Source organism: Neoarius graeffei, chromosome 4, assembly GCF_027579695.1.
Source record: "Neoarius graeffei isolate fNeoGra1 chromosome 4, fNeoGra1.pri, whole genome shotgun sequence".
Classification (NCBI taxonomy): domain Eukaryota; kingdom Metazoa; phylum Chordata; class Actinopteri; order Siluriformes; family Ariidae; genus Neoarius; species Neoarius graeffei.
The window spans coordinates 61,387,425-61,413,185 of NC_083572.1; the positions used below are offsets into that span (position 1 = coordinate 61,387,425).

The 25,761-nt window shown below is 41.4% G+C and overlaps 1 protein-coding gene across 5 annotated transcripts in view; it reads right to left on the reverse strand.

The window, feature by feature from the left end:
• The window catches only part of rap1gapb (RAP1 GTPase activating protein b), a 123,065-nt gene extending 99,932 nt beyond the window's left edge, over nucleotides 1-23,133 (reverse strand). For all 5 annotated transcript variants that reach the window (XM_060919442.1, XM_060919440.1, XM_060919441.1 and 2 more), the window contains exons 1-2: nucleotides 23,039-23,133; nucleotides 14,634-14,669 (exon numbers count right to left, since the gene is read on the reverse strand). In XM_060919442.1, the coding sequence (XP_060775425.1) occupies nucleotides 14,634-14,669; nucleotides 23,039-23,082 (80 nt within the window). In that variant the 5' untranslated portion in view covers nucleotides 23,083-23,133. The remainder of the gene's footprint in view (nucleotides 1-14,633; nucleotides 14,670-23,038) is intronic.
• Between the last annotated feature and the right edge of the window lie 2,628 nt (nucleotides 23,134-25,761).

Here is a 25,761-nt window from a genome sequence, read left to right on the forward strand (position 1 = left end):
TTTTGCATGTAACGGAGAGTGTTGTGGTTTGGTTAAGCCTAGGTCACAACTGGACGTACGATTTTTTGGCTGTGTGATTTTTGGCGTTTCCCAAATCGCTGCGTTTTTTTTTTTTGTTCACGGAGAAAGACGCGCGTTGGCCGTAAGTTTGTCTTGCAACCTGAAAAAAACGTAAGCACCCGTAGAGTTTGTTTGACATGACAAAGAACCTCTGCGGCCGGTCTGCGGCTCGAAAATCAGCACATCACACGCGCGCTCTCGTGCTTTTCACACGCGCGCTCTCGTGCGTTTCATGCGCGCTCTCCGTGTGTTTCTTGCGTTTTTTGCATGTAGACCGGCCGTAGGAGCACGGTACGGCCGGTTGCGACCGAGGCTTTACGTGAAACTAGTGTTGTGTTAGTTGTGTCATCATCGTGCTATCTTTCTTTCTTACGGTGTGAGTAATTTTTCAACCACAAAACGTTAAAGTATACTTTAGGACTTATTTTTGTACTTCATAATTGTTTTGGGCATACTTTGCTTGGAAGGAAAATTGACGTGGTGATCTTTGTTTACATGAAAGTAGCATTGTGCTAGCTCGTAGGGGGTAGAGCTTTCCTTAATGTCATGCAAATGAGCACCATTATGTGCCCGCCCTGCACCCGGAGTAGCTGAGATGGAAAACTTTGAGGGCGATTTTCTCCCTTTTCTGTTTTAAGAAGTATACACTAGGGTTGGGCGGTATTACGGTAAGAAGGTATCCCGAGGTATCCAAAAGTACCAACGGTATCGGTCTCATTACTGTCATTTTAAAAAAATATATAATATCTAAATAAATATGGAGTACATGAGGTCATAATATAAAATAATAAATTGAAGATCATCCCGAATAACTGTGTGATCGTATTTTCACTAATTCTATCAATTTCCTAAAGAAGTTCTCATCGCGTGCAGGGTTGTTTATGTCGTTACCATGGCAACCCTGCGTGACATTTGGAGTCTGACAGAAAGCTTCGCAAGAGACTGAGACCGCGGTTGAAAGATGGCAAGTCAAGATAACGAGTTAGTGGCAAAAAAAAAATACAACATCGGCAGTGTGGCAGTATTTTGGTTTCAAACCAAATGAAAAGGGAGAGCCAGCAAACACAGATGAAGCTGTGTGGAAAGTATGTAAGAAGAAAAATCGAAAAAATCTAATATGTCCCCTAAGGCACACCATAGCCTGGGGTACTCCACTTCCACGAGATCTCTCCAATGAGTTGTGTTTTGAGTAGGTTACATGAGTAACAACAAGGTAAAATAATATAACGTATGACATTTGGGATGTGGGTAATAAACGTTTGAAATGTCATCTACTGAAGAAACGGAAGAAAACATCGTAGCGTAAACTGTTCGGTTTCTGGTGGGAATTAGCAATGCGCTTGCTATCTTTGTTGGGTGTGTTAAACCGTATGGATTTAAGTGGAATAATTGTAAGGAGTTATGTGATCAAGACAACGTTTTAAGCAAGGTAAGGCCATTTGATTATTAATTTCCCCGCCATGGCATGACGTGGGCCCATATGATTTTGCCTTGTGCAGCTATCACGCATTTGAATTAGGTTCGCCTCATTTGCGCTGAAGAATATGGTTTATCGCGCAGTCTAAACGGACTTGGATTCTTTTTCTTTTCTTTTTTTATTTCCCATGCTTGAAAGGGTATGATCCTGCTCATCGTGTACTTTTTTTTGATGGAGTAGGTGAAATAGTGCTGCAAATGGCGTTTCAACGCAGACATGTGTAAACGACAGTTGAATGCTATTTTCAAGATGAAGGAAGAGTTGCGTGATGCTTTGAAATATCTCTTAATCCATTCATCAATGCACAAAATTCGCTTTGCTGCTTAATCCATACCACAATGCACACAATTCGCTATGCTGCTTTTAAATAGTACATTTGAGGCATAGGCGCAGGTCTGGACAAGGTCCGCCGGTATAGGCGCACGTTACACAGTAGGCCGAAACAAAATATTTTTTTCTCGGTAATACCGTATACCCCAGGAAAACACAGAGACAGTTTAAAGGTATCAAAATTTGGATACCGCCCAACCCTAGTATACACTTTCAAAAGGCCACACATTCTTCAAATATTGTCAGATCTCCACATGGAAGGCATCATTGGAAAGCTTAGAAACTGTACTTTCTAAATCTGTCAATAACTCAAAATGCCCCCGGGCCGACATGCGTCCCTGGATTCTGTGATCTGCCACAAATGTGTTTGCTAAGCAGAGCTTGTTAACCAAGCAGCTTGATGCTACAAGGCTACCGGGTGAGTTATTTTGCTTTCCTGAGGTAAATTATCAGCTTGAATCACTACAAACAAAATAAAAATCCTCCCAAAATAGGCTTTAATGAATCCAAAGGGGAGCTCATAACTTACAACATGGATAAATTTCCACCATGTTTGAACTGAAAAGTTTCGCCACAGCGACAGCCATCTTGGAATACAACCCCGATTCCAAAAAAGTTGGGACAAAGTACAAATTGTAAATAAAAGCGGAATGCAATGATGTGGAAGTTTCAAAATTCCATATTTTATTCAGAATAGAACATAGATGACATATCAAATGTTTAAACTGAGAAAATGTATCATTTAAAGAGAAAAATGATTTCCAATACAGAAGCATGCCTGTATGTGATGCAGTGCCGTCTAAGGGCCCGAAGATCACGGGCACCCAGTATGGTTTTCCGGCCTTGACCCTTACGCACAGAGATTCTTCCAGATTCTCTGAATCTTTTGATGATATTATGCACTGTAGATGATGATATGTTCAAACTCTTTGCAATTTTACACTGTCAAACTTGCTCCACTATTTGTCGGCGCAGAATTAGGGGGATTGGTGATCCTCTTCCCATCTTTACTTCTGAGAGCCGTTGCCACTCCAAGATGCTCTTTTTATACCCAGTCATGTTAATGACCTATTGCCAATTGACCTAATGAGTTGCAATTTGGTCCTCCAGCTGTTCCTTTTTTGTACCTTTAACTTTTCCAGCCTCTTATTGCCCCTGTCCCAACTTTTTTGAGATGTGTTGCTGTCATGAAATTTCAAATGAGCCAATATTTGGCATGAAATTTCAAAATGTCTCACTTTTGACATTTGATATGTTGTCTATGTTCTATTGTGAATACAATATCAGTTTCTGAGATTTGTAAATTATTGCATTCCGTTTTTATTTACAATTTGTACTTTGTCCCAACTTCGGCACGGTGGTGTAGTGGTTAGCACTGTCGCCTCACAGCAAGAAGGTCCTGGGTTCGAGCCCCGTGGCCGGCGAGGGCCTTTCTGTGTGGAGTTTGCATGTTCTCCCCGTGTCCGCGTGGGTTTCCTCCGGGTGCTCCGGTTTCCCCCACAGTCCAAAGACATGCAGGTTAGGTTAACTGGTGACTCTAAATTGACCGTGAGTGTGAATGGTTGTCTGTGTCTATGTGTCAGCCCTGTGATGACCTGGCGACTTGTCCAGGGTGTACCCCGCCTTTCACCCGTAGTCAGCTGGGATAGGCTCCAGCTTGCCTGCGACCCTGTAGAAGGATAAAGCGGCTAGAGATAATGAGATGAGACTTTGTCCCAACTTTTTTGGAATCGGGGTTGTAAAACAAATGCTTCCAAAAATATCCAAGGGGGGTTATTTGCCACTAGGGGGACGTAAAATTCTCCGAAACCGTTCTCTACAGGAAAATTAGCGATTAAAAATAGCAATTTAGAAAAGTGTGAACTAATCAGTGAGCTGTATACAAGCACACTACCCAGGCAAAAGGCAGATTAGTTAAAATTAGTTTGCAGTCAATATCTCAAAAGCCATGGGTGAAGAAACGGTCAGAAAAATCAAGATAATAATAATAATAATAAAAACTTAAGAAGAACAATATGATTGCTTCACAATCACATCATAAGCAGGTGTTCCTAATAACGCAGTCTGTGAATGCATACAGTAGTTTATAACAGTGAAATTCGGTCTAATTCTCGATAATCACCTCTAGCGACTTGGCAAAATGGCGGCCGATCACTTTGAAAGAAAACACAACTTTATTCATTACATACTTGTGAAATTTCCTCTCTGCATTTAACCCATCTGAAGCAGTGAACACATACACATACCCAGAGCAGTGGGCAGCCATGCTAACAGCGCCCGGGGAGCAGTTGGGAGTTAGATGCCTCACTCAAGGGCACCTCAGCCCATATTAACCTAACCTGCATGTCTTTGGACTGTGAGGAAACCCACGCAGACACGAGGAGAACATGCAAACTCCACACAGAAAGGCCCTCGCCGGCCACTGGGTTCGAACCCGGAACCTTCTTGCCATGAGGCGACCATGCTAACCACTACACCACTGTACTGCCCACGTCATTTTGTCACCGTAAATGAAGAATGACACATTATGAAAGAAAATGCTGTTCCTAAAAGTGCTAAAGATGCTACGAAGTTTGGTCTAAAACTATTCAAAGGTAACGTGGAATTGTGATTAATTTATTTTATCGATTGCAAAACAAAGTATTTTATGTGACTCAGCATAGATGAGTCTGCGCCACACCGCTATTACATTTGCATGCCACTTTTGAAATATTTAATTTTTTTTTAAAGTATGATTTTTTTTAAATAATCACCTCTGTATTTATACTAAAACATGTATCTGCCTCAGGCTGAGTGAATATCACGAATGATATTCACTTCGCCTTCAGCAAATCATTGTTAAATAGCTTATAGTAGTAAGAGAGTGTGTATAGTGTAGTGCGGGGCTTTTCAAAGTGTGGGGCGCCAGAGTTCTTCAGGGGGGGCGCAACGTGAGGAAAAATAAACCAGAATAAGTTACTATTGCGGAAATTTAGCGAACTTCAGCTAGCCTTTACCAGAGACAAAATGGATCGATTTTTAGTACCTAAAGCTACAGTGAGTGAGGAGACAGAGTCTGGGCCAAGCAAAAAAACAGAGCCTCCAGGATTTCGCGATGTTGCGATTTGCAACTTCAACGCAAATTCAACCAATCCCCGCGAATTCAGGGCAGTGTTGCAATTATATCCAATCACCGCAACCTTCCCGCAAATTTGACCAATCGTCGGCGTCGTCTTGAGGTGACGTCGACAAACTACCTTCCGCCTTACTTCCGTGTATACGTTCAAGAGAAGCAGCATGTGCGCAGTGTTGCCAGATTGGGCGGTTTCAAGTGCATTTTGGCGGGTTTTGAACTAGAAAACGTCAGCAGTATCTGGCAACACTGCATGTGCGAGTCAGTGTTTATATAGGCTTAAATTCTGTTACTGAAAGTGTGTTATGTTTACAGTGAAGGACTGTGTGCACTTTACATTATTTTTTTACTTAATACAAGAAATTAATGGATGCCAACATTTTTGCCAAAATGGTATTTTATTTTCCATTGTTTAGGCAGCTTCAGCATCATACTGTGAGATTCTGTTCAAATTGTTTTTTTTTTCTTCTATGAAGCCTGAGCCATTTATTTTATTAGTTTATCTCATCTCATTATCTGTAGCCGCTTTATCCTGTTCTACAGGGTTGCAGGCAAGCTGGAGCCTATCCCAGCTGACTACGGGCGAAAGGCAGGGTACACCCTGGACAAGTCGCCAGGTCATCACAGGGCTGACACATAGACAACCATTCACACTCACACCTACGGTCAATTTAGAGTCACCAGTTAACCTAACCTGCATGTCTTTGGACTGTGGGGGAAACCGGAGCACCCGGAGGAAACCCACGCGGACACAACATGCAAACTCTGCACAGAAAGGCCCTCGCCAGCCCCGGGGCTCGAACCCAGGACCTTCTTGCTGTGAGGCGACAGCGCTAACCACTACACCACCGTGCCGCCCTTTATTAGTTTATAATTATTGTTTAATTTAGTCTTCAGGAGAGACTGCCTGCACACAGTACTAGTATTAATAGTTTTTTTCTTACATGAAAGCTGAGGCATTTATATTATATTTGAAGGTAACTTCATGTTGTGCTGTGAGGTTCTCTGCACTTTAACTTTTGAACCAACAGGTGCATTTGGATAAGTAAAGCCTATTTTTCTGCATTTTTGCAGTCCTGGTAATCTTTTATATTGGTAAAGTTGTTTATAGGACCATTTCTCAGTGTCTTTGTTTTTTTAATCAATAGTTTTTCAGTAATAACTTAATATTTAACATATCACTCAATTTTAATCACAAAAAGAGAAAATCGCAACAATTTCTCGCAACTTTCACTTCCTCTCGCAATGCAATCACAACAAAAACCTAAAAAACACCGCAACTTTCATCGCAATTTTTTTGGAAACCCCCCGCAACATCAGACATTTTAGCCCGCAACAATCACAAAAAGGCCCACGGAATCCTGGGGGGACTGAAAAAAGAAGGAAGTATGACCACGATTATTTAAAGTTTGGATTTTCATGGACTGGATCTGAAGATGCTCCACTGCCACAGTGTGTTGTCTGCCAAGAGGTGCTCGCTAACGATGCTATGAGATGTTTAATATGTGTAAAACAAGATGTTTTAAAAAGAAAAGCACAGATGTTTAAAATGTGTAAAAGAAAAAAATAAAGGGCAGCACGGTGGTGTAGTGGTTAGCGCTGTCGCCTCACAGCAAGAAGGTCCGGGTTCGAGCCCCGTGGCCGGCGAGGGCCTTTCTGTGCGGAGTTTGCATGTTCTCCCCGTGTCCGCGTGGGTTTCCTCCGGGTGCTCCGGTTTCCCCCACAGTCCAAAGACATGCAGGTTAGGCTAACTGGTGACTCTAAATTGACCGTAGGTGTGAATGTGAGTGTGAATGGTTGTCTGTGTCTATGTGTCAGCCCTGTGATGACCTGGCGACTTGTCCAGGGTGTACCCCGCCTTTCGCCCGTAGTCAGCTGGGATAGGCTCCAGCTTGCCTGCGACCCTGTAGAACAGGATAAAGCGGCTACAGATAATGAGATGAGAAAAAAATAAAAATGTGTACAACAACCATTTTTTTTAAATACGAATGGAACATTAAGTATAGCAACAACAAAAATTGTAAGGGGGGGGCGCTGTTGTTTATTTGCTCTCTGAGGGGGGGGCTGACTCTCCCACACTTTGAAAACCCCTGGTGTAGTGTATAAACTGCACAGTCCTCTACACCCCCTCCCCCACCCCGCGCGCCAAAAAGACAAACTGTAGTGAGTGAGCATTTTAATGAGTCTGGGATATTTGTTCACCCAAAGGAAAACGCAGGCAGCCTTCAAAGCTGAGAGACTGTCATTATGCTTCAAACTGATGTTAATCTCAGCACACAGTCGAACAACTCTTTGTGTCTGAATGTGTGTGTGTGTGTGTGTGTGTGTGTCTGAATGTGTGTGTGTGTGTGTGTGTGTGAGAGAGAGAAACGGGGGGGGGGGGGGGGGGGGGATGAGTTGTTGTCTCTGAGATACTTGCTCACACATGTGCTACCAGTCTTATCTGAGGTGATGCACACAGAAATGTAAATCCTACCATAATTCCACTTAATAGAGGCACTTCGTTCATCTAACATGCTTTATTAAATCCAGAGAATTACTTTCACCGACATAGGCAATGAAATTTCGCTATATCACCCCTAAACATAGTCAAAGGAAGTGCTTCTGTTTAATGTTATTCTGGAAGTATTCACTTTTCCATATGCCGGTAACGTGGACATTCTCAAATTAAAGATATCGTTTAAAATAAACTGCCTGTGGCCTTCTGAGTAGCACAACCATATTACACCTTCATCCTCTCATCAAAATAGATAAAACATAGGAAATTCAAATCTAGACAATGCCTCGGGCATCCCAGAGGCATATTGAGGCATATAGACGTTTTATTCCAAGAGAAAGCTTGCAATGAAGGTGTCTGTGCTTTTAGGGCTAGCGATAACGTTGCAATAGCTATGCAGTCTGGTTAGTCAAATGACTTTCTATGGATTTGCCCGTCAAGTTGCCATCACCTTGTCCATGGCTAACGCTAACACGTAGCTAGTTAACCTGGACACTGTTAGTTAGCATGTAAAAACAGAGGTACGCTAACATGAATAACGTTAACTTATCTGAAGTCCTTTCAGAAATGTGTTTTAGCATAATCTTGCCAAATAAACAGAATTTGACTTTAACTTCACTAGATCTCAAAGGCAAATATCGTACTTTTCACACCACTGCATTTCTGTCAAGGTCCTCGTCACTCGTTACTATGAAACGGCTTTGAAAGTGGATGATTTTTTCTTTTCTTTTCTAAAATGTGATGGTTTTTCGCAGGTGACACTGAGACAGTCTATCAGTAATCACTAGGGTTACGTCCATAGACTGGATAAAATCAAGTTCAATGATTTCTCAGCAGTGTTATTGAACACGATCAGTTGATGGCAGAATGGAAGGAGGCGGTTCTTCTGGGGAATGCACGCAGCCAGGGCTTTACTTCGAACCCATGTTTCAGTTTTCTGAAAGGATTAAAGATTCGTTTCGTTTTAAATGTTTGCTTTGTTTGGCGAAAACGAACCACATCACGGCCTACAAAAACTCGCCGTCCAACCTGCGGAAGCATATTGAGGCATATAGAAGTTTTATTCCAAGAGAAAGCTTGTAATGAAGTTGTCTGTGCTTTTAGAGCTAGCGATAACGTTGCAATACCTGTGCAGTCTGGTTAGTCAAATGACTTTCTATGGATTTGCCCGTCAAGTTGCCATCGCCTTGTCCATAGCTAACGCTAACACGTAGCTAGTTAACCTGGACACTGTTAGTTAGCATGTAAAAACAGAGTTACACTAACATGAATAACGTTAACTTATCTGAAGTGCTTTCAGAAATGTGTTTTAGCATAATCTTGCCAAATAAACAGAATGTAGAAATCTTTCTTTTCAATAGCGTTAGCTACCCAATATGACTTTGAGTTTGAAAAGAATTTGCTAGCATGTCAGGTGGAGCTTCACTGACTAGCTAGCTTAACGTTAAACCACCATGATGGCACAGCATACGTTCATTTTGTGAATTCGCGTTTCTGTCTTTGGTAACGGCGTTAGGTTTTGTAAGCGTTGTGGCAATAATACAACGATGCGTTGACAGAAAATGCACTTTTAATACTTAAATATTTTTAAAAGCAAGTACTTCAGTGCTTTAACTTAAGTAAAAATTTGACTGGACAACTTTCACTTGTATTGGAGTAACATTTGACCAGCGGGATCTGTACTTTGACTTAAGTAATGAAGTTGGGTACTTTGTTCATCTCTGATAATAAATGTACGTTATTCACACTTTATGAGGATTGTTTCAAAAAATGTTAATGCATTTATCAAACCTTGTGACATTATTATTGCTATTATTACTGGCCAAATGATTTTATATATATAAATGAACACACACACACACACACACACACACACACACACACACACACACAAGTGTTTTACTGGGATTTAATGGGAAATACCCCTCTCATATTTTTCCTACGCGATACATCCGGGACATGGAGAACTAAAACTGTGACACAAATCTCTATATGTCACTCGTGAGGAAATTTATGAATTGTTTTGATTAATTTGGGTAATTTTTGTTTGTGAACGTGTCTATATAACAAATTATTTATTTATTTATTTTTTAAAATCACATGTTGGTTTGAAGATATGAAGTTAATCTTCTTGTATTTTCACTCGTTCACTTTGCTCACTCGTGAATATATTCACCACTCGAAGATAAACTCCATATCTTTGCTCCACTGTGTAATATCCTCTATATTATATGAGCACATCCACAAAAAAAAGTCATAAAAATAAGCAAGTTAAAAGGTGCTGACTGCAGGGTCATCTGAAATTTTCAAAATGTTTTTATTGTGCATGGCATTTTCTTCTGTCTCGCAAGAACAAGATCATGTAGACGAGATGTGATCGTTTTGATGTGCTGAGCGTCGCTTTTCTCCGTTTTGGGACCGTTCTCCTACCTCTTGAGGTAAACAGTATGACCCTATGGAAAGAGCCGAACGCAAGGAGCTTTAATTAATGAGCATAATTATGGAACTGCGTGGAAAACATCATGACTCCGCATCGACGTCGGAGAGTTTTGAGTCGCAGGGATGTAATTTGTGGTTGACATTCGTGAGCAGATGCGTGAAACAAAAGACGAATATTTCTTTTCTCTGTTACTGCTTCTGTGTTATCGTTTGCTTCTCTGCAAGATGGAAACATTAGGTGTATAACTCCATACTCGCTACTGTTGAGTCGAGCCCATACATTCTAAGGCTAAGGTAGCTAAGCACAAGCTAGAATGATTTCGTTATCTGTCCAGAAAAAACAACACGCCATTTAACCTTACTCGATCTTGCAGCTGCACTCACAAGGCAGCTTTCCTTTTCTTTTCCACTGGCTTTTAGCTGGCGGGAGAGCCGAGTCCAGCATGCTTGCCCATGCCAACTTATTTTGGCTAAAAGTAGGTCAGACACGCCCCGTGGAGGTCACGGGATATTGTTGCTAACTTGCTTCGGCAATCTTCAGAATCGTAAAATGCGTGACGCATTTTATCTTAGCAAAACAGTGACACATTGGGTACATGGTGTGTGCAGCAGCGAAACATCTCGAAACTCCAACGGCAATAGACATAGAACATTTTACTCAGAATTCAACTTTGTAGCCAGAACCTTTAAATCAAAAGAATTTTAATTTTGAACCAGTTTGCCATTTTGACAACGCGCGTCCAGTCAGCAGGAAAACACTGGGAGTGACGTCATCGTAGTGAAATATCGGAAATTATTTTTTTCACGGTCCAAATCCTGCGCCCTGATTGGCTGGCGAGCGGGTACGTATCCTACGGTACGGACCCCAGTTACGGACCCTGGTTATGGACCTCTGGCGACTTGCTTGTTCACAACAACAACAAAAATAGTAGCTTTTTTTGTCAACATTTATCTTTTTTATGATTTATTTATAAGATTATCAAAAATCTTATACATTTTTGCCAGCATTTCTCAGGAGAATAGCATTAATTTTACAGCATGGATAGCGATAACGAGAGTGTTCACAGCGAAAGTGAGTTTTACTACCCTGAGGAAGAAGAAATAAAAGAAAACATTTCAGGAGAAAGCTAAAACCTGTAATTTGCTAATGCCAAGCAAAAACATGGCTGAATCCTGAATGACTCCTATTTGTATAAATAGGGGACTACATAGGCGGCAAAATGTAGTTTTTTCCTGCCATGGAAGTGCACTTGTATACCGAGGAGGAAGCAATTTGCATTACAGCTGTGAATGAGGATTCAAAATGGCGGCTCGGCTCGGTTTTCCCTTTCAGGCGCTCTCATTACCTCCGCCAAGGAGGTTATGTTTTCGGTAGTGTTGGTTTGTTTGTTTGTTGGTTTGTCTGTTAGCAACATTATGGAAAAAGTAATGAACGGATTGCTCTGAAATTTTTTCCAGAGGTGTGACTGGGCACAAGTAACAATCCATTAAATTTTGGCGATGATCCGGATCACTTTCTGGATCCCGGATTTTTTTAAAGGATTCTTGGCGGAGGTCTGTGCTCTCCGAGTGCTTTTCTAGTTTTCTGTTAGAATTTGGTAAAGAAAAAAATAAATATATTATTTACCAGCTTAAAAGGATAGTTCGGGATTTTTGACATGAATCTGTATGGCATCCCCATCAACAGTGTCGTGCAAACACACTGACTTACCCCTGACAGCATCCTGTGAGTCCAGTTCTTGTCCAGTTTTGGTCCAGACGAAAGTAGTCCGGCAAGTTTGTTGGGGTCACGAAAGTAAAACGTTTTTCGTCTCAAAACAGTATGTGTTCAAAAGAGTGATATATTTGCATCACATCGCTTGGCACTATTTTCTCTCCCTTCTTATCACTGCGCGCTGCCGCCAGGTGACGGCGAAACGCAGACCCGCTAAGCTGGTGGGAGACCAAGGCTGCACTCTATCCACGGCTTACACACGTGATGGCACGGAGGATGTGTATAGTGGCAGCATCTGTCCCCCCAGAGAGGATCTTTTCAAAAGCAGGACAGATTATAACTGAGAGGAGAAATAGAATCAGAATTAACTAGTTAATTGCAGCAATTAAAGGAATAGGTAGGAAAAGGAAGGCGCAAAGACACCGCGCAGCGCCTGAAAACCCGTTTTCAGGCGCTGCGCACCCATTTTCAGGCGCTGCGCGGTGTCTTTGCGCCTGCAGCGGTGCTTTGCCTGTGCTGTGGCTGAAAATAGTTCCAGATATAAATTGGTCTAGTAAATCCCTTCGTGTTAATTTGCATTGATATGTGTACTCGATGTGAATGTACAAGTCATGAGAAATAATTATAAAAAATCTTGAGTTATTTAATTCACTTTTGCAACGACAATGCTAGCTGGACACGCCGGATTACAGCGACTACGCTAAGCTAAGCTAACCTGGGCGTTTATAGATCAGGACAATGGCTGGGTCGGCTACAAAACGCTTTGGCTCACTCATCCAACTCTAGGGACTGCAGGGACTGACTCAATTTCATCTGGGGGTGGCGTACTCCTTTAAATCAAAAATAAAATCTTGGGAGCCGAAAGAGCCGGCTCCTTATAGTAAGAAGAGCCAAAAGAGCCGGCTCCCGAGAAAGAGCCGAAATTCCCATCACTAGTAAACAATGAATGAAACAGCCGTGGCTGTCACCTGGCGGCAGCGCGCAGTGATAAGAAGGGAGAGAAAATAGTGCCAAGCGATTTCGAGGTCTGACTTTTTATTTGGCAACGGTTTTGTGATGCAAATATATCACTCTTTTGAACACATACTGTTTTGAGACGAAAAACGTTTTACTTTCGTGACCCCAACAAACTTGCCGGACTACTTTCGTCTGGACCAAAACTGGACAAGAACTGGACTCACAGGATGCTGTCAGGGGTAAGTCAGTGTGTTTGCACGACACTGTTGATGGGGATGCCATACAGATTCATGTCAAAAATCCCGAACTATCCTTTTAAGGTCGGTCCGTATGGTGAAATACCGTGACCTCGGCCTTGAATGCTGACCTCGGCCCAGAGGGCCTCGCTCAGTACTTTCAAGACCTCAGTCACAGTATTTCACGATACAGACCTCCCAGCTGGGAAATAACATATATATATATATATATATATATATATATGTCACTCAGATCCGCGATGTATTTTGTACAAAAAATGCAAGTTTTTCAGCACGGGAAGATAAACTTCATACCTTCAAGCCAACATGTGATATTTTCTTTTTATTATATCGACACAGTCACATACAAAAAGCACCCAAATTTATCAAAACAATTCATCGATTTCCTCACGAGTGATATATGTTACACTACCGTTCAAAAGTTTGGGGTCACCCAGACAATTTTGTGTTTTCCATGAAAAGTCACACTTTTATTTCCCACCATAAGTTGTAAAATGAATAGAAAATATAGTCGAGACATTTTTCTGGCCATTTTGAGCATTTAATCGACCCCACAAATGTGATGCTCCAGAAACTCAATCTGCTCAAAGGAAGGTCAGTTTTATAGCTTCTCTAAAGAGCTCAACTGTTTTCAGCTGTGCTAACATGATTGTACAAGGGTTTTCTAATCATCCATTAGCCTTCTGAGGCAATGAGCAAACACATTGTACCATTAGAACACTGGAGTGAGAGTTGCTGGAAATGGGCCTCTATACACCTATGGAGATATTGCACCAAAAACCAGACATTTGCAGCTAGAATAGTCATTTACCACATTAGCAATGTATAGAGTGGATTTCTGATTAGTTTAAAGTGATCTTCATTGAAAAGAACAGTGCTTTTCTTTCAAAAATAAGGACATTTCAAAGTGACCCCAAACTTTTGAACGGTAGTGTATTTCCCAGCTTAAGGTTGGTCCGTATGGTGAAATACCGTGACCGAGGTCTTGAAAGTACTGAGCGAGGCCCTCTGGGCCGAGGTCAGTATTCAAGGCCGAGGTCACAGTATTTCACCATACGGACCGACCTTAAGCTGGTAAATAATATATTTATTTTTTTCTTTACCAAATTCTAACAGAAAACGAGAGCGCCCGAAAGGGAAAACCGAGCCGAGCCGCCATTTTGAATCCTCATTCACGGCTGTAATGCAAATTGCTTCCTCCTCGGTATACAAGTGCACTTCCACGGCAGGAAAGAAACTATATTTTGCCGCCTATGTAGTCCCCTATTTATACAAATAGGAGTCATTCAGGATTCAGCCATGTTTTTGCTCGGCGTTAGCAACAGTTAGAGGTTTTTAGCTTTCTCCTGAAATGTTTTCTTTTATTTCTTCTTCCTCAGGGTAGTAAAACTCGCTTTCACTGTGAACACTGTCGTTATCGCTATCCATGCTGTAAAATTAATGCTATTCTCCTAGCACATTTTTGATAAAAATCTTATAAAAAAGATCAATGTTGACAAAAAAATCCTACTATGTTTGTTGTTGTTGTGAACGAGCGAGTCGCCAGAGGTCCGTAACCGGGGTCCGTATTGTAGGATACAGACCCGCTCGCCAGCCAATCAGAGTGCAGGATTTGATGGAAATCGCACCGCGAAAAAAATAGAGATTTATGTCACAGTTGTGGTTCTCGATGTCCTGGATGTAGCTTGTATGAAAAATATGAGTAGTGTATTTCCCAGTAAAACACTTGTGTCCATATAATATAGCTATATATGTATAAAGGTACTGAAATATATAAGGAGCTGTCTTACCATAGACCTCTAGCCTTGGAAAACGTTTTGTCCACTCTGCAAAAACAACAAATACATTGCTTTACTAACAAAAATAACATACCTTTATTTTGCAGAAAACAAACCATTAAAAATACAATATTTTTTAAGCAGAGAAAAAAAATTCTTTTGCTTAAACCTTATGTTTCCTTATGCTAAAGGTTAGTCAATCTAGTGCGAGAGACTTATTACCCCCAGGCACCTAATAGTTAATCCTGTAATGTAGGCAAGCGTCCAAAGTTAACTTGTGTTATGATGAGAAAGCACTGAAGGTCATCTTATTGTGTATATTTAATTGAAATCAGTCATGAAATACTGAGCCATTCAAGGTCAAGAACACCGTCCTCTGTTGTGATGTTCACCTTCCCCAGACTTTTTAAAATGGTTTTAGAATTAAGTTACAAAGTTAGAATAAAGCAGGCTTTTGATTCTACTGCTTACTGTATAAAGCCAAAAATACATGCTACATTTTCACGCATTTACATACTCAAGGAGCAATTAAGAGTAGCCAGTTTACCTTCTGCTATGTTTTTGGGAGATGGGAGAAAACACCTCCCAGAAACACAGAGAGAACATGTGGAAATCCACCCAAACAGTTATCAGAGTTCACGATCGGAGTAGAAACTCCATGTGGAGCAGTAACACTATCCGCAGCTGCACTCTGCGTCCTTACTACAAAATAGTGGTGGTGAGGTCATGTACTGAGGGTGAGCCTTTACAAATTTATATACACTATGTGTATGGCCAAAAGTTTGTGGACACCTGACCATCACACACATATGTGAGCTACAAACTGTTGTCACAAAGCTGGAATTATATTGATGTCTGTAATTATATTAATGCAGTTTCCCTTCATCGGCTCCAAGGGACCCAAACCTGAACATGACAATGCCCAGAGTGAGGTCCATGAAGACAAGCTTTACCAAGGTTGAAGTGGAAGAACTGGAGTGTCCTGCACAGAGCCCCAACCTCAACCCCATTTGGATGGAGCACTGACTGCACCCCAGGCCTACTCACCCAAAATCACAATCTGACCTCACAAATGCTTTTGTGGTTGAATGGACAAATCCCATCAGCCACGGTCCAAAATCTAGTGAAAATTTTTGATAGAAGACTGGGGGCGGGCGGCATGGTGGTGTAGTGGTTAGCGCTGTCGCCTCACAGCAAGAAGGTCCGGGTTCGAGCCCCGTGGCCGGCGAGGGCCTTTCTGTGTGGAGTTTGCATGTTCTCCCCGTGTCCGCGTGGGTTTCCTCCAGGTGCTCCGGTTTCCCCCACAGTCCAAAGACATGCAGGTTAGGTTAACTGGTGACTCTAAATTGACCGTAGGTGTGAATGTGAGTGTGAATGGTTGTCTGTGTCTATGTGTCAGCCCTGTGATGACCTGGCGACTTGTCCAGGGTGAACCCCGCCTTTCACCCGTAGTCAGCTGGGATAGGCTCCAGCTTGCCTGTGACCCTGTAGAACAGGATAAAGCGGCTAGAGATAATGAGATGAGATGAGATGAGATGAGAGACTGGGGGCTATAATAACAGTTAAAAGGAGACTAAATCTGGAATTGGATGTTCAATTCAAGCACATACAGGCGTGATGGTCACATACTTTTGGCCATATAGTGTGCATAGGACAAGCTTGGTTTGCCGTTTTAAATTCATTGGTTGGCGCAACTAAATGCACATCTAGAGCAAACTAAGCAGGTGGTTTACCATAAGTCTGTTCAACTCCCACTAGATTGCTCTCCATTGCTAAGGGGCTTTCTGCACGTTTACAACACTTTTTATTGATTGATCCTTGAATGTACATTTGAATCTCATGCTAGGAACAAAAATCACTGTTAAGTCGCTGAGCAGTTTGCCTCGTCTATGTCCTAATCCTAAACGTTTGAACCGAGTCAAGCTCAGTGACCAAAGATCAGCTGACGGGGAATATTTATCATCCTACTGACTAGTATTGTCAGACTTGAGATCAATCTTGGTCTCAAAGGTCTTGGTTTTGTCTCGGAATTGACTGCACTTTTCCTCAGTCTTGTCTCAGTCTCAGACATCGAGAACTAGGGATTTTATTTCAAGACCAGTCAACCACAACTGTAGGTATAATCACTAAATTACTTGTGCACTGTCTGATATATTTGAAGAAGAAGAAGAAACCTTTACATGCACACTTCAAGCACAGTGAAATTCATGCTCTGCATTTAACCCATCTGAAGCAGTGAACACACGCACACACACCCAGCCACACCAGAGCGCCCGGGGAGCAGTCAGGGCTTCGGTACCTTGCTCAAGGGCACCTCAGCCCAAGGCCGCCCCATGTCAACCTAACCGCATGTCTTTGGACTGTGGGGGAAACCAGAGCACCCGGAGGAAACCCACGCAGACACGGGGAGAACATGCAAACTCCATACAGAAAGGCCCTCACCGGCCGCTGGGTTCAAACCAGAACCTTCTTGCAGTGAGGCGACCGTGCTAACCACTACACCACCATGCCGCCACATCGTTTGCTAGCATCGTTACTGTGATTTTATGTAAAATGTCCTGCTTCAAGTGCAACCAACAATGCGACTCATTGCTAATTTGAAATTTTTGTGACTGTTGATGGCTGTCACCCCTCCCCGCCCCTATTCACACACACTGGTCTGATCCTGGACTTGACTTGGTCTCAGTCTTGACTTGGTCTTAACCTCTAAAAGTCTTGATCATGACTTGGTCACGGTTTATGTGAGCTTGACTACAACACTACTGTTAACCCTGCCTTCTGTATTCCAAATGTCAGAGCCCCTCAAGAAGACAAGAGGCTCGATCAAAGCACTGTGTTCACATGGACCTTGCAGACATGGGATAAAAAGAGCCACTGTTGTGTCAACAGCACACATAAAACAGCCCACCTCTATATGCAAGCAGAAACGTTCAATGGGTTAAGGCCTGATTAGCAAAAAACACCTTGCTAAAAGTAGCTTTCAGCACTCATGAACTGGTTTACAGAAAGAAGTTCATCTGTGAGTGTCAGATAATACGGACCTAAAGCTATGACCCTAAAAGTCTTTGTGTATGAAAAGTTCATCAGTCCTGAGACTGTGACTGTATGGAAAGATCAAACCCTCATATATACAAAGTCACTGCAAATGTCACCATGCTGTAACATCAAAATAGCCAAGTCCTCATTTATGGCAACAACGAAGACACATGAAGTGTGAAGAAACACTACACGGGTAGGTCTAGTCAGTGTTCTCAGGGTGAAAGCAATAGAATACAGAAACATTCAACAAGCATTCTCTCTGCCACACATACACTAAGTCACCGATAGGATGTGTTTAGCATGACTATCACATGATTTCATGTTTTTGGTGTGCTCATCCCAAGGTAAAAGAAGAAATGAAGACTGGAACACTGCAAAAAATAAAAATCTTAGGAAGTTTATTTGTCTATTTTCAAGTCAAAACATCTCGCCACCCTTATTATAAGACACAATTGCCCAACAAGCAAAACCTCATTTAGCTAGAAAGGCTAGTTTTTAGACAGCCCATCTTGAAAATCTTGTAGAGACAAAATGTCTTGAAAAAGTCTTATTTGGAGCACCTTTGAAAATAAAACAAGTTTTTTTTAAAACAAGTAAGTACATTTTGGACATTTGTCAAATGCGGTTCATCTTGTTTCAAGAAAAAAAAACAAAGTATGCTTGTTTTGGGAATAAATGAACTTTACTGAAATCTTTGAATCTTTCATTACAATTCAACTCCACCTTACAGATCCTAAGTTTACTGCGACTGTTTTCTCAGTCATTCAGAGTGAGCTCCTTCTAGATGCTGTACAGACTCTAGACCAGACAAGTGCCTTCAAAAAGGCTAGGAGTGAGTGGACGGCGTTTTAGTGAGGGCTTTTTGGAATGCTGGGAGTTAAGTTCAGTGTTTGTTTGTTTTTTGTGCCTGATCTTGTAAACCCCTCGTACACATGAATAGTCAGTGCCCCCAAAATGCACTGTTGCTTTGGCGTTGTGTAAGCACTGCAAGTCAAAATGCACAGACTTTTTACTTTTTGGTGCCTGAGGTCCTGGGGAAGTGGAATCTTAAGAGATGTTTTAATGTTTGAATGTTGAAATGGGGAAAAAAAAAATAAACTTGTTGCAATGCTACACGTGTCGTCAACTTGATTCAAGATAGTCTCTGGTCTCATATCTAGAGTATTTTACTAATTACAGGCCACAAAAGGAGAATCTTTTAAGCTAGCAATGCTTAGTTGTAGAATTGAACAATCCTAATATTAGTATATTTATCTTAAATTCAGTTTTTACTGCTAAGACTTTGTCATGAATTTAAGTGAAATACCCTTAAAATGAAATAAATAAAAATGACTTGAATAGATAAATGTAAGAAGTACGATCTTGTTATAAGAACTATTTTGATTATTTTGAGTTAATCAGATCTCGCATAATAAGTTCCCCAATCTTATTTTGGAATTATTTCATCTAAAAACAGGTTAGATTTTTCATCTCACTTTAAGAAATCTTACCAAGTCAAATTTGACTAGTTCCATTGGCAGATTTTTTTCACCTGATTCAAGCAAATATGCTTTGTTTTAATCTTTTATTTCTTATTTTTGAAAGGCCATTTTTTGCAGTGAATACAGTTCAGAACATACCTATCCAATATGTGGGGGAAAAATGGAGCTCGGTGTGTGGGAATGATCAAAATGCCAAAAACAGCCATTAATTCATCACCTTTTATGAATTTTAGTGATGCACTGTGCAATCAAATAAACAAAAAATATAGCCTTCACATAAACAACTCATTATCTTTTAATGGCAATTTCCTCTGTTTCATAAAGAGGGAGCTAATTTGTTTCTGCCAGTTTTCATTTTCCACTAATCTGTATTGGAAACCCTTAGTCAAACCTGAGTGACTCACTTGGAGCCAACTAAACTCATTAGAAAATTGTGCTGGTACAAACAACGATAACAGCTGGGTGAGCTCGAGTGAAAAGATAACAATTCCCTCACATATTTCTATTTCAGACCGGTTATGAATGAGTGATATAGCTGAGGAACTGTCCAGAGGCAGAATTCACAGACCATCCTGGCAAGTTCCTCCCCCCTTCCAGGGTTGCATAGTGTTTGGGTTCATATTAGTTTTTTAGGCCAAGCCCACGACACTGCAAAAAACTGAAAACTGAATTTGAGGAGAAAATGACTTAATACGAGTGAAATTATCTTGCTGCATGGACAGATCATTTTACTTGACAAGACATCTCGGAGTAAGTTGGTTGCGATCTAGAACTAGGTTTAATAATCTCAGAGTTGGTGTCTTGTATTCTTCTAATAGGAAATGCTACTGTAGATCGTTTCAACTATTTTCAAAATATTTTCACTTGCTAAGATATCATTTTTTGCAGTGTGTAGATTTAAATCGAAATCCAGATATTTTGAGTACTAAACAGATACAGATAATGGCACTGCATTACACTCATTGGACACCTATCCATCCATTATCTGTAGCCGCTTATCCTGTGCAGGGTTGCAGGCAAGCTGGAGCCTATCCCAGCTGACTATGGGTGAGAGACACCCTGGACAAGTCACCAGGACATCGCAGGGCTGACACAGAGACACAGACAACCATTCACACTCACATTCACACCTACGCTCAATTTAGAGTCACCAGTTAACCTAACCTGCATGTCTTTGGACTGTGGGGGAAACCGGAGCACCCGGAGGAAACCCACGCAGATACGGGGAGAACATGCAAACTCCGCACAGAAAGGCCCTCGCCGGCCGCTGGGCTCGAACCCAGAACCTTCTTGCTATGAGGCGACAGTGCTAACCACTACATCACTGTGCTGCCCTATTGGCCACCTACAGTGGTGCTTGAAAGTTTGTGAACCCTTTAGAATTTTCTATATTTCTGCATAAATATGACCTAAAACATCATCAGATTTTCACCCAAGTCCTAAAAGTAGATAAAGAGAACCCAGTCAAACAAATGAGACAAAAATATTATACTTGGTCATTTATTTATTGAGGAAAATGATCCAATATTACATATCTGTGAGTGGCAAAAGTATGTGAACCTTTGCTTTCAGTATCTGGTGTGACCCCCTTGTGCAGCAATAACTGCAACTAAACGTTTCTGGTAACTGTTGATCAGTCCTGCACACCGGCTTGGAGGAATTTTAGCCCATTCCTCCATACAGAACGGCTTCAACTCTGGGATGTTGGTGGGTTTCCTCACATGAACTGCTCGCTTCAGGTCCTTCCACAACATTTCGATTGGATTAAGGTCAGGACTTTGACTTGGCCATTCCAAAACATTAACTTTATTCTTCTTTAACCATTCTTTGGTAGAACGACTTGTGTGCTTAGGGTCGTTGTCTTGCTGCATGACCCACCTTCTCTTGAGATTCAGTTCCTGGACAGATGTCCTGACATTTTCCTTTAGAATTCGCTGGTATAATTCAGAATTCATTGTTCCATCAATGATGGCAAGCCGTCCTGGCCCAGATGCAGCAAAACAGGGCCAAACCATGATACTACCACCACCATGTTTCACAGATGGGATAAGGTTCTTATGCTGGAATGCAGTGTTTTCCTTTCTCCAAACATAACGCTTCTCATTTAAACCAAAAAGTTCTATTTTGGTCTCATCTGTCCACAGAACATTTTTCCAATAGCCTTCTGGCTTGTCCACGTGATCTTTAGCAAACTGCAGACGAGCAGCAATGTTCTTTTTGGAGAGCAGTGGCTTTCTCCTTGCAACCCTGCCATGCACACCATTGTTGTTCAGTGTTCTACTGATGGTGGACTCATGAACATTAACATTAGCTAATGTAAGAGAGGCCTTCAGTTGCTTAGAAGTTACCCTGGGGTCCTTTGTGACCTCACCGACTCTTACATGCCTTGCTCTTGGAGTGATCTTTGTTGGTCGACCACTCCTGGGGAGGGTAACAATGGTCTTGAATTTCCTCCATTTGTACACAGTCTGTCTGTCTGTGTATTGGTGGAGTCCAAACTCTTTAGAGATGGTTTTGTAACCTTTTCCAGCCTGATGAGCATCAACAACGCTTTTTCTGAGGTCCTCAGAAATCTCCTTTGTTCGTGCCATGATACACTTCCACAAACATGTGTTGTGAAGATCAGACTTTGATAGATCCCTGTTCTTTAAATAAAACAGGGTGCCCACTCACACCTGATTGTCATCCCATTGATTGAAAACACCTGACTCTAATTTCACCTTCAAATTAACTGCTAATCCTAGAGGTTCACATAGTTTTTCCACTCACAGATATGTAATATTGGATCATTTTCCTCAATAAATAAATGACCAAGTATAATATTTTTGTCTTTTTTTTTTAACTGGGTTCTCTTTATCTACTTTTAGGACTTGTGTGAAAATCTGATGATGTTTTTTTTTTTTTTAAAGATATTTTTTTGGGCTTTTTTTGCACCTTTATTGGATAGGACAGTGTAGAGACAGGAAATGAGCGGGAGAGAGAGAGACGGGAAGGGATCGGGAAATGACCTCGGGCCGGAATCGAACCCGGGTCGCCCGCATTCATGGTATGGCGCCTTAACCACCTGAGCCACGACGCCCCCATCTGATGATGTTTTAGGTCATATTTAGGTGGTATCTGTTTCTATAAAAGTTGTTTACACGCCTAATAAACTTGATCAAAATATGATCACCTTATTTCTATTATGCATATTTTAAATACACTCTCCAACTGCAAATGTTTCCAGTGCAAAGATAAGAAAATGCAGAGCGTAAATAAAACATTTATAGTCTTTCTGAGAAGGAAAAGAAATAGTGCCTGCTGCAGTGCAAGTTTCTCGTGTTGTTGAGTTTGTGACTAATAGCCTGTATTTACCTGCGCTGCTGACTGGTTGTGTTTGTAACCTGATGATGTAGGACATGACAAAATCCTGACCGCAGATCTGCAGTATATGGGACAGTCACTGCACAATATATTACAGTGTCTGACTTGTGAACTCGAAAAAAAAAGCAGCAGCAAACAGCAGTGATAAATAAAGCTGTAATAAACTGGCAGAACTTTTCCTGGGGGTGATTCTCTGAATTTTAGGAACAACAGCTCTGAACACAGTGTTCTGCCCATTGATTAAAGCATAATTTTCTGTTCTCCTCTCCAAGTATTAGGATATTGTTGAGCACATATTCGTGCTTGGTTGAGGAGGGCAGGTACTCATTAATGGAATGCCTGCAGTCATTAAGTGGATGCGCTGACCTTGGTAACAGACTGTGCCAGCAGTAATTTAGTTCGAAGCAAGAAGAAAAGGTTTCAATTGAAAAAACATGCACAGCTTCAGTGCAGCTTTCTGACAATATTTAAACACGTGCCATTATATAATGCTCAAACACACACACACACACACACTCAACTTTTCACTCTTACCCTCCATAGGCACCGAAAGTGAAGCTCCTCTTCCTATTAGACATAGTCTGTGACAGACAAGGATCTTCAAGCCAGCACAGCTACAAGCACTTCAGTTCTTCTCCTTCGCTCTCACTTTTTCTTTCTCTCCTGTATGACTGAATCGGTTTGCTCAATTTCCTGCACCTGTGTCTGTGTGTCCGTCCTTCCTCTCTCCTTCCAGGTCTTTCCCTCTCTAGAGGGTTGAGGGAAGGAGGTGTGTCCACAAATACGGGTGTCCGTGGTTACAAGCAGGTGCATGGAGGGCCACTCATTGCCTTGCAGTCAAGGAGAAGTTGATTTCCTGGGTCACAGCTCCTCTCATAGTGTTCTCAGCCATGGGGAAAATGGACTATTGCTTCCAACTAATGGAAACTCAATCTTGTGGCACCACACATGAAGGGAATACTGAATTTGAAACCAGAGCCTGAAAGAGTCTCAAAGGAAGAACATTTCTAGAGGATTGAAAAAGCGTCATCTTTGTTCAACGCTGATTCCAAAAAAAGTTGGGACGCTGTGTGAAATGTAAATAAAAAACAGAATTCAATGATTTGAAAATCCGTTTCAACTAAATACAATACAAAGACAAGATATTTCAATGTTCACGCTGATAAACTTTATTATTTTTTGGAAACATACACTCAGTCTGAAGTTGAGGTCTGAATTTGGGCATGTTTATCACTCAGTAACATCACCATTTCTTTTAACAACACTCAGGAAGTGTTTGGGAACTGGGGACATGAACTGTTAAAGTTCTGAAGGTGAAATTCTTTCCCATTCCTGCTTGGTATATGACTTCATTTGGTCTCCGTTGTTGCATTTTGTGCTTCATAATGCACCACACATTTTCAGTGGGAGGCCGGCAGACCAGTTTAGCACCCGCGCTCTTTTACACAAAGCTACATGCGGGACATGGCTTGGCATTGTCTTGCTGGAATAAGCAGGGATGTCCCTGAAAAAGATGTTGTCTGGGTGGCAGAATATGTTGCTCCAAAACCTGTATGTACCTTTCAGCATTATTGGTAACTTCACAGATGTGCAAGCTACCCATGCCATGGGCACTAACACACCCCCATACCATCAGAAATGCTGACTTTTGAACTTTGCAGTAACGATCTGGATGGTCCTATTCCTCTTTAGCCTGGAAGACACAATGTCCATGATTTCAGAAAACAATTTGAAATGTGGACTTGTCAGACCACAGCACACTTTTCGACTTTGCTTCAGTCCATCTCAGATGAGCTCTGGCCCAGAGAATGTGGCAGCATTTCTGGATGTTGCTGACATCTCTCTTTCACTTTGCATGGTACATACAGCAAAGAACTGTGTTTACCAAGAACGGTTTTCTGAACGGTTATACAAACTTTGTGCTGGTAACAATCTGGGTGGTCCTTTTACTCTTTAGCCCAGAGGACACAATGTCCATAATTTCCTAAAACAATCTGAAATGTGGACTTGTCAGTCCACTTTTCATGTCATTTTTTAAGGCAGTGCCACCTGAGGGATTGAAGGTCACAGGCTTCAATGTTGTTTTTTGGCCTTGCTCCTTCAGTGCAGAGACTTCTCTGGATTCGCTGAATCTTTTGATGATATTACAGATTGTCGATGGTGAAATCCCTAAATTCCTTGCAATTGTACACTGAGAAATGTTCTTACACTGTTGGATTATTTGCCTATGCAGTTTTTCACAAAGTGGTGAACCTCGCCCCATCCTTGCTTGTGAACGACTGAGCCTTTCCAATGACCAATTAACCTGTTTACCTGTAGAATGTTCCAAACAGGTGTTTTCTGAGCATTCCACAACTTTCCCAGTCTTTTACTGACCCTGTTCCAACTTTTTTGGAACCAGCTGCAGGCATCAAATTCAGAATGAGTGTATATTTCCAAAAAACAAAACAATAAAGTGTATCAGTCTGAACATTAAATATCTTGTCTTTGTAATTGTATTCAATTGCACATAAGTTGAAAAGGATTTGCAAATCAGTGCATTCTGTTTTTATTTACATTTTACACAGCATCCCAACTTTTTTGGAATCGGGGTTTTAGAATTGCCATTATGTTTTTAACTGGTGAACCACAATATCCTGATAGAACCACTTTCAACACAGGTCCATCTTTCAGTACTGATAAACTGTCAATTAGCCTTGACTTTGCAATACTATGAACTTGCCAACTAAAGCGCTTATCACCAAAGATGGATCACCACCATGGCACAAGAGCTTTAGCAGAGTGCAGATGAGTATTTACATGAACAACATGTCATGTGAAGTTTATCAATTTCACTATCCAGTTGGTGTGTCCACACTGTGCCCCGATAACATGTTTATTGTTCTCTTCTGACAGAGATGTTGATTCCGTCAGAGCTGAAGCTTGCTCACGTAGTTCGTCATAAACCAGATCACTGTGACCTCTCCACCCTGAAGGTGAGTGCATGCTTGTTTTGTCCTTTTCTTCTTCTAACTCTATAAACCACCCGCACTGCCTGCAGCCCTCATGTAGTGGTCTGAAAGCTTACAATATACATATCAACATATCCACAGAAACAAAGCAACTCTACAGGACTAGTGTATAAACGTGGATTATAGTTAATAGACATAGCCTAAAGGTTATTTAGAAAGAAATAGAGCACAAGAAAAACACAAACTGTTCCCTGTGATAAACTGCACTCCTAGACATGCATTCACAGTGCTATCCATCCATTATCC